Source organism: Mesocricetus auratus, unplaced genomic scaffold (genome assembly GCF_017639785.1).
Source record: "Mesocricetus auratus isolate SY011 unplaced genomic scaffold, BCM_Maur_2.0 Super-Scaffold_100015, whole genome shotgun sequence".
In the NCBI taxonomy this organism is placed as follows: Eukaryota; Metazoa; Chordata; class Mammalia; order Rodentia; family Cricetidae; genus Mesocricetus; species Mesocricetus auratus.
Genome location: NW_024429198.1, coordinates 17,430,873 through 17,444,889, shown reverse-complemented (window position 1 = coordinate 17,444,889; position 14,017 = coordinate 17,430,873). Strand labels below are relative to the sequence as shown.

The 14,017-nt window shown below is 35.3% G+C and overlaps 1 protein-coding gene across 3 annotated transcripts in view; it reads right to left on the bottom strand.

Annotated features, from left to right (window-relative positions):
• Cdh18 (cadherin 18) overlaps positions 1–14,017 on the bottom strand; it is a 796,302-nt gene that overhangs the window by 170,561 nt on the left and 611,724 nt on the right. For all 3 annotated transcript variants that reach the window (XM_040757658.1, XM_040757657.1, XM_040757659.1), the window contains exon 4: positions 3,397–3,516. In XM_040757658.1, the coding sequence (XP_040613592.1) occupies positions 3,397–3,516 (120 nt within the window). The remainder of the gene's footprint in view (positions 1–3,396; positions 3,517–14,017) is intronic.

The window sequence follows — 14,017 nt, the reverse complement described above, 5'->3', positions numbered from 1 at the left end:
ACAATACCCAAATGCTAATCGAATTTAGATGGTGTGTCAGCAATAGCAGGCTGATAAGAACTGCTTCAAAACACAAACTAAAATGGCAGATAATAATCCTCAAAAGCCTGCTTCACCCTCACAAGTTCCTACCCATATCCATTTGTATTTATACTCTTAAACATACGCAACTTTTCTACACATAGAAAACTAATATCTGTTAACGAATACTAGGAATCATTAGAGTACTAAAGTTTAAAATATATTTCACACATGTTGCCTTACTGGTAAATATGATGTATTCTTATACAAAAACATTTGACTAATATATATGTATATATATATATGACTAATAGACTAAAGATTTATTCAGGTACATGTATGTTTATACACAGGTATATGTGTGGAAATACCAAACATAGCAATGCTACATTTTATCTGCTTATTTATTTCATAAACACACATGTGTAAAGTAGAAATCTACTTCTATTATATTTAACACAAACTTGATTTAGAGGCAATAACAAAAAGAGTACCACATATATCAAATACTGATTTTCAACCAAATTTCATTTGAACAATAATGTAGATAGCCATACATGGGCATTTGGTTCCCAGGTTCATAAGGGTTTCCCTACTTAAATATCTTGACACTAAAATAACTTTAATCTTTCATAATAATGTTTACACATCAAAAGTGTTTGTTTTGTAATATTCATTTTTACTTCACCAAGGAAATACTTAAACCTATACTATAATTAATGTGTAAAAAGATGTCACTACGTAATTTTTTGTGTGACTTTATTCTCCACTTATAACTCTCTTTGCACATCAGTTCCACATTGTTTCATCTGGGGAAGTACGAAGAGATACAGAATACTTTAGGTCTGTTCCTGGCAGTGAACTTGAATGCTGGAACCGTTTAGTGAAAGGAAGGTGGGTTATGTTGTCAAATCTTCTTATAATATGACAAAACTCACCACTAACAATAATCTACTCACATTAGGTGCTGAAAGTGTGCTGAAAACCTGAATCTTCTTACTGGTGTGTACTTCATTATATAAGAAGTTTCGAAACAGACTTGATTTGAAACCATATTGCTGATGCAGAATTCCTATATCCAATAATACCCCTGGCTCCAGCCATGAGAAACATCCTTTGTAATGGATAGTTGGGGATAGTCCAAGAGACTGACTAAACAATAGACTATTGATGTTGTGCCTGCTTGTCTCTTGGAGGTTGAAGATAAGCCCCTATTCCTGAACACACTACATACTCAGGACACAGTTGCCTGATGAATCCAGCTGCATCTGACCTGAAAAACTCTTTCTGCAGTGTATCTTCCAAGTTAGCAGAAAACATGCAAACTGTCGAAAACTATTCTACCCAGCTGGAAAAGTTATGAACCACAACAATGACCAGCATGGAAAGTTATCTAGACCTCTACAGTAAGTGATACTCCCTTGTTGTTGGTAACTAATAGAAGTCTAATTGGACTAAAGTTCAGTCAACAGGAAGGAAATCATATCTAGTGCTAGAAACAAAGACATTTCCCAAGGCTAGTAAGGTCATAGACTAGAACAAATCTGCTACCACAAGTTTGCTAGACAGCACAGCTCCATATGACAGCCTTACTTTTATTATTCTAGACACAGAAAAGTGAAGCCCACCCCAACACCATCCAAAGTAGTTTCTCTTTACAGCAAATGTAGACAATCATAGTCACCACAAGGGCACAGTACACATATCACAGGACCTTGAGGAACCCAGCCCCAACAGACACATCTAAAATCACAGCTCCTGTGTCAATCGCTCAGGGAACATCACAGTATAGGGGCAAAAACTGTAAGACACAAAATATCATGAAGTCTGCTATAAAAGTCTATCTCAGAAATGACTGCATAAACAATAAATTTGTTAATGAGGAACAGGAAAATTTCACAAGTTCCTACCCTTGGACAAAATTTATTGGCAAGTAATGACTCCTGAGAGGGAGAACTAGCCTCTCTCCGGCATGAGTCCCCTTAAGTAGTTAACCAATACAAACTTGTCAGATGCAAAAGCATACAGAAATACACACACACACACACACACATACACACACACACACACACACAACACGAGAGAGAGAGAGAGAGAGAAACAAAGAGAAAGCATGCAATGAACTCAGCAAATTGTATTTAGATATTTGTGCATAATATATACATATATATATACATATACTGCAACAATAATAATGTAAAGAAAGGCTATCAATTTGAGATTGGGGAGGGTTGCTAGATGGTACCTGGAAGTATCTAGAAGGAGGAAAGGGAGGGGTAAATGATTTAATTCTATTTTACTTTGAAATATGTTTAATGCATAGATAACTCGATTGCTTATGGTCCATGTAATATGTTAAAGGAGACATCTAAGTACAGATACATTTTCTTTGGCCATAGCTACAGGACTGTTCATTTTCCATAAAGGTTCTAGGTTAACTGAGTCAGAGTCTGTGTGTAAACGTTCCATGTTAACTGAGTCACAGCGGTTCCATGAAGGTTCCATGCTGACTGAGTCACAGTGCCTCCAGGTTTACCAAAAAGATCCCAGAGTCCTGCTAGAACCTCCTGAACCTCTACTTTCTTTTACAATTCATTTTAATATTCTTCAAAATTTAGGAAAATCCAAAAGTTGTATATTAAATGCTTGTGTATGTTGGAAACAGGGACTAGTTTCCTTGTTTCACTGGGAAGAAATCATTTAGTCAGGATATTTGCTTTTTATATCTTTTGACATAGGATGATGAAACAGAAGACTACTGTGTACTGTTCATTCAAATTTGGGGATAAAATACCAGTATTTACCAGAATGAAGAAAGAAAAAGAATTCATAGGTTTATCTTTTTTTCATTAAGTAATGCAATATTAAAGTCCTGAAAGAATGCCAAGTTCTGAAAAAAAATCCAAGATGAAAAATTTGATGTACCTCAATGTACTGTATTTCATGTATTCATATTTAGTATGTGCATACATATATATATATATGCATACCTTCATGTATGAGTACCAGAGAATATACTTTGTGAACAAATGCATATAAAGAACTAGAATTCTATTGAATAATTTCCCATCTTTAGTAGAAAATTAAAAGAAATATGTAAATCAAAAATGTCTGATAATATTATTTAATTTATACAATATTCAATATTTCTTTTCACAAGAGTATTATTTAAGTGGTATAGCAATTTAGTAATTTTAGCAAGTATGGGTAATAGAATTAAACAATTACCTTTGTATTTACACTGCTTAGGGTAATAGCTGCAATTTTAAATGATATTTAAATGTCATTATCCTAAGAAGAAGAGTAAATAGAAAAGAGCATCATTTGTGTTATTGATGGAATTATTTGCATAACAATGTGCATAAATTCACTAACCTGTTTTAGGATCCACAGAGAAATAAGGTTGTCCTTGCAGGATACTGTAAACGACACGAGCACTGTTTCCATAGGTGGGGTCATCTGCATCTGTAGCTGTCACCTGTAGAACAGAGGTACCTGTGCATTCAGGAAAACAAATTTTAGTGTGTGATGCCATTTAGCACAAGACTCATTTGAACACAGTAAAAGAGCTGGTTTCAATTTCAATACAGTAGTAAAAATGACTATTTCCTCCTAAATTTAATTCTTATAAGACTTACTTTGAGATGCATTTGTATTTATGTGTATGTGGATCTGTATGTGGGAATATTCATGTTTAAGTGCAGGTGACAACAAAACCAGAAGACGGCACTGGATACCCAGCACTTAAGTTACAGGTAACTTTGTACTATCCAATATGGATATTGGTAACTGACTCACATCATCTGGAAGAGCAGCCAATGCTCTTGAAAACTGAGGGAGATGTTCAGCCCCCTAGAACTTACTCTGTAATTTTGTATAGCATATATATTGCTTGCATCTCTCCATATTGTCTGTAGAAACATATAAGTTCCAATAAAAACAAGCTAGATGTTGTGTTATGATTCTTATATGACAACAACTTTGAAAAAGTTCTTCTTGACATGGACTCAACAAGAATGGTCTTTTATTGTGTCCATAAATAAAATAATATTGAGTGTTTTGTTAAATGAAGAGTATAATGAGGCCACACAGTTCATGCATTAAGAACAGTCTTAATACCAAACATAGGATAGAATATGATTAAAGGGAGCAGACGGACAAATTGTATGATCAGTGACAGTCAAACACTAAACCTATATTGCATCGTGCATTATTTATTTATTTTATAGACCTTGCCTGTACCACTGACTCACAAACTGTTATCTTTGATTCAAATCTCATTTATTTTGTGGCCTATATACAGTGTGGATATAATTTAAAACAAATACTGCTATGTTTTTGAATAGCAAGCACTTTAAAGTAATCAATGAACATGATCATATATATTTGTGGTACTAAATTTAGAAATGTATTAACCTGATTTTACCCTTATACTTTGTGAATCACTTGTTTCATTAAATATTTCTACTTTATACAGTAATTATTTTTCTTTTAAAAATGTTATTTTTTTCATGTCACATAGCAGACCTAGTTCCCTTCCCTCCCCTTATCCTGCCCACCCTGTCTCCCATCCTTTCCATTCCCATTCACTATTCAGAGGGGGTTAGGTCTTCCTTGGTGAGTCAACAAAGCCCGGCATACTTAGTTGAGGGAGGCCCCTATCCCCTGTATCAAGGTTGAGCGAGGTATCCAACCCCCATAGTGACTGGGCTCCAAAAAGCCAGCCAGTTCGTGTCCCTGGGATAGGTCCTATTGCCACTGCCAGTCCCACCACTCCCCACAAATGGATCAAGTCACATAACTGTCACCCACATTCAGAGAGTCTAGTTCGGTACCATGCAGGTTCTCCAGCTGTCCGTCCATAGTCCCTGAGCTATCTCTAGCAAATTAAAATTATTTCCCAGTGTTAGTATTCAGGCATCTGTACTGGTTTGGCTTTGGGGTTCTGACAGGATATTCCCTCAGCTGCAGCCAAGAAGAATACCACCTGTGCATATTCACTATGTTCCCTTTTAAAAGGACCCTACCCACCTCCCATTTTTCTTCCTCCTTCTCTTTTTCCCTTCCTCCCTCCTCCCCATCTCTCTGCCTCTGTCTTCTTTTCTGCTGCTCTTGTCCCCAGAGGCCAGTGTCCCCTTTCTCCCCCCCTTTTCCCATTCACTTTGCCGCAATAAAAACCCCTCCACCCAAAATCTGTCACATGGAGTCTTTCTCTCATGCAGTACTATTTTAAAATTACAACACCCAGCATATGACAGCCAACTATTAAGGATTGTTCAATTTTATGATTAGTGGGTAAATTCTCTACTCTATTAATGAAATTAACATTACAAAATTATCCTGTGACGAATTATTTACCACTAGGAAATATTATCTAGTACTTAAAACTGTGTATAAAACAGAAATACAAATCAAAAGAGACTTTTTGGAATATTGTATTAATTCTGGGTCTTGAATATACAGTATATTAATTTTGCTGTAAAATGTGCAAGCATTTGTGTTCTAATATAGGTCCACTTCAAAATTTTTATTTCCATGTTGAACCCCAGACACAGCCTTAAGCAAAGTTTACTCCATGTCTGAGATCCTAGAACTCACAGTAGAATCGGAAAGCTCACTGGAAAGCTTTCATTTGCAAGGCTATGCATGTAGGTGTCCATTAGCCTAAAGTAATTTGAATACGCATATTTGCTTTACACAATGAGAATCTGAAATAAATATAGAATATAAGGACTGCGTCATGTCTACATCTTAAACTGCAGATTGTGTGGGAACTAAATCTTGGCAGCGATTCAGTGAAACAGGTGATACCAACACTGATGTGAAGAAATATGACACTGCAGCTCTTTTTTTTTAAATTTAATTCACAATCGTATTTGACCCAGAAAATTGTGCTAAAGCATTTATGCAAAGTGAAAATTACATTAATAAAAACATTTTATAAATATTTATAGAGCAATAGTTTGTCATATTCTCATGCTGGAAATAGATCCAATGTCTTTTAGTTGGAAAAATCAATAAATTTTAGTACACTATCCTATGGCATGTTACTCAATAAAGAAAAGAAAATGAATTGGCTAGTCATAAATGTGTTGGCTTGAATAGATATAAGTTTAAAAAGCAAATCTTGCATAATTTTACATTGTGTTACTCTGCTCATAAAAGTGTTGAGAAATATATTAGGATCATACTGTCTGAGGTCGGGAAATAGAAAGTAGGTTTGGCTTAAACTTCTAAAACGGGAAAACTTTACAGTGTTGAAATGGTTAAGTGTTTTGATAATGATGAGTAGGTGAGGAAGCAGTAAAATGTGAAGGAATCAGTGGTAGAGCAACAGAAAGTAAGGAGACAATGAACACACAAAGATTATTGAGGGAGAGCATGGCCATGCAACAGGATCTCCTGTTTGCACTTTCTGCAGCTGAGACAAAACATTTCTGTTGGTTAGTCACCTACTTTACAGAAGTGTGAAACATGGAAAGGAATAAATGGTGACTGTCCCCAATATTGACAGTTAAATCCATAATTAGAAACCAAGGAAAAAACAGTGAATAGTTCCCTGTGATATTTGATACTAGATACATTGCTGAGTGAGGTGAACAAAAACATTGTCATATGATGGTTGAATTTGGTAAAGCTTGATCTTTTTGGAGAACCATATATTCCAAGTTTTCTACTTGTCAACCTTGAAAAAAAATAGTGGATGAGTTTTGACTATTTTAATGGATAACCTTACTTTCCTTTAAAATTTATATGAAGCAAATCACCATTTGTTTGGTCGTACGTTTTTATTATACGTGTTTTATGTACATGCTGCACAGCATGAGTGGAAGTGAAAAGATATTGAAAAGTTTTTTCCCCTCTATGTTTCTCTGTCAATGAACATCCTGTCGCAGTCAAGTGTACAGTGCATTCATTCAAAGTCTGTAGTTAAATTGTGTCCATAGTAAAAAGGAGAAAATTTCCAAATTTTCAAATGAAAATACGTAGAATAAGGTCTATAATTGCATTAACCTGCCAGAATGTTTAAGTCAGACACTAATAGTCTTTGATAATTATTTTGTTTTGATTAATACTTATTAAACCTACATCACATTCCCTGACTAACTGGCTTTTCATTAGGAAAACCCTGCCAAAGTGGATGGAAATGTTTTTCTGTCTGCAGAAGCACTTCTTCTGAATGGGACAATTTCTGGCAATGTTGTGTTCTGAAGTATGTAACCCATTTCCCATGCAATGTTTTATACTGAGTATTTTCTGTGGCACACACTTGATGTTCCCAGTGTAGGGATTAGTTCCTCTCAACTGATGTTTTATACAAATCTGAAAAGATTTAAATGCACAAAAAAGCTTTCAAAATATCTTTACAATATAACTAAATCCTCCCAGCCCCCCAGAGAATCCACCTTGTTACTCCCTTCGCTTTGCTTCTCTTTGTTCTGATGCTTTTTAAATAGCACACATTTTGTCAAGTTGCATTTCAATGGGCAGCATATGAGTGGACTGATTTGAAAGTCCCCAAAGACCAATTTGAAGTATTTAACAAGACATTTTAATACGAAGCAAATACTCTATACGTGACTTGCCAGAGTTCACCACTGTGTTGAAATCCCAAAAGATTTGAGGCTAGGCAAAGTCTTTTGATAAGAATAAGCTGAAAATTTAGGAAGCTTGAAAGTCTCCACTGAAGGAAGCTCTTAGGGCTTACTTCTCAGAACCTTCCCCAGAATTTCAGGAAAACAAGACAAAGCACAAGACTCTTCAACAATCTGTATAAATTATGTCCTACACAGGAGGATTGGAATTTCACTATAAGACTAATAACAGTAGGCTTTAGTTGTTGAGGAATTTTCCCATATTTATTCATCAAACAGTCATAATATTTTCAAAAATATATTTGAGATAGCACCTATGAAACATCTATGCTGAGTAGCAACAGACAAATCACTATTTTAGGATCTGGCAAGATGACTTAGATGGACATATTTCTTGGTGCAAAGTTGTGAGATGTATTCCTCAAAATCAAAGGGTGGAAAAAGAGAATCAAATCTCATAAACTGTCTTATGACTTTCTTATGATATTCCATATTCACATGGATGTCAAACACACACATGTGCATGCTTACACAAACACACAGCATACGTACACATTCAATCTCTGTTTCCATTATTCTACTATATGCTTCAATCATGGTTACTGTTTATTTTCAATTTCATTTGCATAATTATTGAATTATCCAGTGTGAAATTTCTCATTAGCAAGTAAGTTTTACACTCTCTTCTTTAAATGCTTTAAATAACAGAAGTACTCAATAACACGGTATGCAAATCTTTAAAAAGATGTGGAAAAGCCATTCCCACATGCTACTTAATTTAATAATGAAATTAAAAATTGAAAATATTGCTTACAGGGGCTGGAGAGATGGCTCAGAGGTTAAGAGCACTGACTGCTCTTCCTGAGGACCAGAGTTCAATTCCCAGCAACCACATGGTGGCTGACAACCATCTACAATTCAATCTGGTATATATCTAACAAATAAATAAATCTTAAAAAAAGAAAATATTGCTTACAATTATACAAATATACGATATGGAGATATATAAGGGTATAGATCAAACACATCTATCTATCCCGAAAAACAACTATATATTGAATTTCCCTACCCATTCATGATTTCCTGCCTCCCATTAAGCTGTTCCATTTTTTTTGCATTTTCTCTTATATATCCTTAGATGAAATTCAATCCCATTTCAAATACATCGATCTGAATGAAGGCACATTTATTATCTAACTACTTAGACCAAAGACAACCTTATGAATATAAATTTACAAATGACTCTCAGGAATTGAATATCAAGAGCAAGTACTGACTGTAGATGTGGCTCAGTACTCCCTGTTCTTCCAGAAGTACTGTGTTCAATTGTCAATACCCATGGAAGAGATTGCACAACCTCCTTTAACTCCAGCTTAAGATGGATCTAATTATCGGTAGTCTCCCAGAATACCTGTAATCATGTGCACAACACATGCACACACACCCGACTTAATGTAGTAATAATTAATCTTGAAAAGAGATATATGACACTGTATGACAAAACACTGGAAACATTGACTGCAGCTTTGTACAGTGTATGGCTTTCTTCCTACAGAGAAAGTGACTGCAGTAAAAATCAGTAGGTTAATCATATGCTTGTCCGTCTTACTGATTCTATAAACAACATTTTCAGGTTCTTCCCTGTCATTGGTGTCCATTCACATTCCTGACCAACTGAAAAAGTTAAATTAAACTGCAAATGAATGTCAACACTAACTATGTCAATCTTTCTCTCTCCATTTCCCTTTTCTCCCCATTCTCATGAATGCTTTCTCTTTCAGTGCTGGCATGTTTCTAATGGGTCTATTTACTTATTTCTACTCTCTGGAGCACATTTCTTGAGGTCATATTATAGTCAGTACCAGAAGTGGCCATGGAAATATTATCTTCACTGTCCATTCTGAATTACACATTCTACATTTTCCATATTTTCTCACACTGTGTATTCCACAACTCTTACTAGTAATATTTTTCCTATTGAACATTGATTAGTGGAGAAATTATTATCATATATCTCATTAATCCCTCAATCACTTTGTTATATGAATGACTATGCTCTGTCAACTGTGTACTCAGAAACATAACTAACAAGGTTGTGTCCTACAATTCACAATGATATGATGAGAGATTTAAAATATAAATCAGATTTTTTTCATTCAAAAATTGATTGTGTTAGGCTCTGGCAGATGAGTTATCTGAAGAACTTCTCAGCACATGGAGAAAGATAATGAAACTTTATGGGAAATTATTTTACAATACTGAGAAAATAAAATTTGAAGTTAAATCAAACACATAAAATTTTCCATTAGCTATTTTCATTGTCATGAAATCTGAAATACTTTAGAATTTACCTTTAAAATAATGCTTTTAGTAAAATAATAAAGATAGAATTCAATAACCTCAGTGTCAAGAATAATGCATCATGATTTCAGTAAGTTATGATAAAGCAGCATTATAAGAACAAATTAAGCCACTATAGAAAAAAAACTCCTTAGTGTTATTTCCATTGGTGAATCATGAATGCAGCAATCCCACCAAACTATTACGAGGGTAACCAACAGTTTTCTGGTAGGTTCTTAAGCCTGCTCTATGCAGGTTTTGTAGAGCAAACTGTCACTATCTTGCGTTTATACACCTAAGTAGTGAACCTGCTACTCTTGGTTTGATATATCAACAAGTTTTCAAACTATCAGATGCATATTTATATTTATACTTATAGGGTAGTTCCACTCTTGGCCTTAGTCAGAGTATTTACTTCTGAACCAGGAGCAATTAATTTTCCTCCTTTAGAATTATTTCTATAAACATACGTCCCCCATAATGTATGCTATGGTATTATTCTTCTACTGAGTAATGAATATATATTTTCTAAGGTAAAATTTAAGAGACTAGATACACAGAAGATCGTTGCCAGACAATAGGTAAGTACAAAACACAGAATTATAATGGGCAGTAATTAGCACAGATAACAAATTCATTATCTCCCATTACCTACAGCAGCACAACCATGAACCAAATACACCCTCATGGGAGTTTGGATATAAATTATTGGTTTTGTTATGAGAAACAAAGAATTATTTTCCTTCTGTCAACGGCCCATACATGATCTATAATTGATTAATAGATGAGAACTTTGCTTGTTTTTAATCCCCATTTTCAATTTAGGCTAAAGCAACACAAGTCTAAAATTAATCTCTAATCAGTCTCATGTGATGATAAAGTTTTGTATATTTTTTCCTGCACTGTCCTCATCCCAAGAGCCACTAATAAAGATGTATGAGGAGCCTTTGACTTCCACATGGTAAGTACATCTGTAATATCCCCATGTATCTGGTTCAACGCAGAAGAGAAAATGATAGTAGCTGATTCTCATGTTGGTGTAAAAATTCAATGATAGTTCCCTTTTTTGTTTCCTAGGTTTAAAAGAAAGAACAATTTCTATTAGGTAATACAGAATTTGTTTCTTGAAATCAACTAAGGTTCACAAATTTCATATTTCTACACTTTTGCACCAGAGTAAAAATGTTTAAATAATTTGACTATTGTGCTTAAATAAATATCAGAATAAACACATTGATAATATAACTGTAATATTCTGCAAGTCAAAGTTGAGAGAAGTTACAAATCATTTTGTCTACTATATATATTTCTGCCTAATATATATTTTTGTCTATTTTAGACATATTTCTGTCAAAAATATATCTTTAGCTTATATATATATTTCTCATTTAACTCCACTGTTAATGGATTAATATAGTCTTTTTATACAGTAAATTATAGCTAAATATAATCCATTTACATAATTGGCCCAGAGATATTTACAGCAGATTGTTAAGGGCACATTTGTCTACGAGAAGGACATGACTACACTATAGTATATTGGGACCATCTTAAGAGTAGAATTTTTTGTTGTTTCGATAAAGAGTTTCATTACATAGCTTTTGCTGGCTGGCCAGTGACTCACTGTGTAGACCACACTAGGATTGACCTCATAGACACCTGCGTGTCTCAGCCACCAGAACTTTGAGATTAGACTTGTTCCACCACATTCAGGGAAATTATAGAGCGTTGAATAAACATAGGTATTCTTATTTTCAGGTAGACAGGATGTTATTAGGTTTGCTTTTTTGAAGGGTTGTGACACTCATTCTGTGTTTATCTTCCTTGTGTTTTTTTTTCTTTCATTAAATATCCAGTGTAACCAGTACAATTAACAAGGTTACATAAAGAGATTGAAAGACAATGTATTTCATTGTCGTCTAGTAAAGAGTGTCTTGAGCACTTGCCATGGAACTACATTATAGCTAAACAATCATTATCACCAAAGTTGCTCTAATAGTTGCCAATGACAATCATCTCCTAATGGCTTGTCCTCCCCCATCTGTGTTTAACTAGATTTCAGCTTGATAACCACCAGAGATACTAAAGAAATCATCACCCAGTACCCAAAGTTTTTGACACTTGCCACTAATCTGACTTGGACCCTCTAGCTGGTCTATTTGGTCTTGAGACCCTGGAACAGTCAACATTGCTAGGAGAATTTTGAACTATTTGAACAAATAGTTCAAGATATAACAGAAACAGAACACTTGAATAAAGAGAGTATCATTGAATGTCACATGAGCAAAAGAAATAGAATTTCTACCTTAGTATGCATAAGCCTTATGTTGAACATTGTAAGCACTCTTGCTGAAAGAAGAAACTTGTCATAAAAAGACAAACATGGTATGCACTCACTCATATATGGATTTTAGACATGAATCAGGGGAGAGCCAGTCTACAATCCCACTGCCAGAGAGGCAGGGAAACAGGAAAGAACCTAAGAGAGTTATTCATGGTACACCAGAGAAGAGGATGAGGCAAGATCTTCTGAACAGATTGGGAACACGGCGAGGGGTTGGGGGAGTGGGAACTAGGAAGAAGAGAAGGGGAGAAGAGGAAGAGAGAGTAGGTCATGGGGGAACAGGAAAGTTGAGTGGGGGCGGTAGAATAGGGGGAAGAGGGAATCATAGGTTAGAAGACAGATCAGACACCAGTAACACCTCTAGTGATCCAAAGGGATGACATCAACTGACAAGCTAAACATCAGTGGAGAAACCACCTTGAATGTCCATTCCTGATAACGAACTTGTTGTCTATAAACATCCTGGAGCCTTCATCTAGGGACTGATGGAAACAGAGACAAACACCCACAGTTAAACACTGAATTGAACCCATGGAACCCAGTAACAGAGAGAGAGAGGAGCAATGACCAAATTGGCAAAGCATGGGCTGGAGAAACCAGCAGAGATAGCTGATCTGAACAGGGGAGAGCTCTTGGACCCCAGATCAACAGCTGGGAGGCCAGCATGGCAATGATCCAGACCCCCTGAGTCTGAGAGTCAGTGAGGAGGCCTGGGCAGACTATGGGGCCCTGGGCAGTGGATCAGTGTTTATCCTTGGCATACAAAAGGACTTCGTGTGTCCATAACACAAAGAGGGATGCTCTCTCAACCTGGACTCTCAGGGGAGTGCCTGGACCCTGCCCTGATTGAAATGACAGACTCAAGATATGCTCTATGTGGAAGGAAGTTGCCATAGGGTGGGAGGCTTGGGGGGATGGTGTAGGGGGTTGCAGGAGGAGGGGAGGGAGAGGGAATGGGGGGGAGAGGGAGCTGGGATTGACATGTGAAGCAAGCTATTAAAAATTAAAATAATAAAATAAAATAAATTTAAAAAACTTACTCTTCTGCAAAAAAGGAAGGAAATGAATACATGGAAATAGAATTTTATTTATTTTAAAGAAAAGCTAAATTGAAACAATGTAGTGAATGAATATTTCAAGAAACCAATTACAAACCTCAGTGGAAAGTTTCACCAACATTGGATCATGTGGAAAACATTCAGGGGTGGAGCATTAAGTATATCGCTAACTTCAGGATTCAGTAAAAGTCATTATAAATTTAATGGATATTGGGAAAATTTTGATAGTCCCCCACAAGATCTATGACTTATTGATATAGAACAACAAGAGAATTATAGTGAAGGCACAAACAAAGCCCCCAATACAAGCATAGAACAAAATCTTCCTTAGCCGGAAAAAGAAATGCCTATCTAGGTACAGGAGACTGATGACACATAATATAGACAAAAAATTACAAAATGAAATTCTCCAGGATTTAGTACAGTTAAAACATTAAAATAGAGAATAAATAAAAGATAATTAAAGTCACAAGTGGAAAGTGGAAAAGTTGTGTCATTATTGAAGGATGCCTACTAGAATAACACTTGACTATTTCACAAAATACTCTAAAGCCAGGGAGACTTTAAAGATTTTCTAGAGTTCTGAAAGACCACAGTTGGTAACTCAGACTATTGTTCCCAGACAAAAATAATTATTAAATCTGAAAAAATTAAAGATT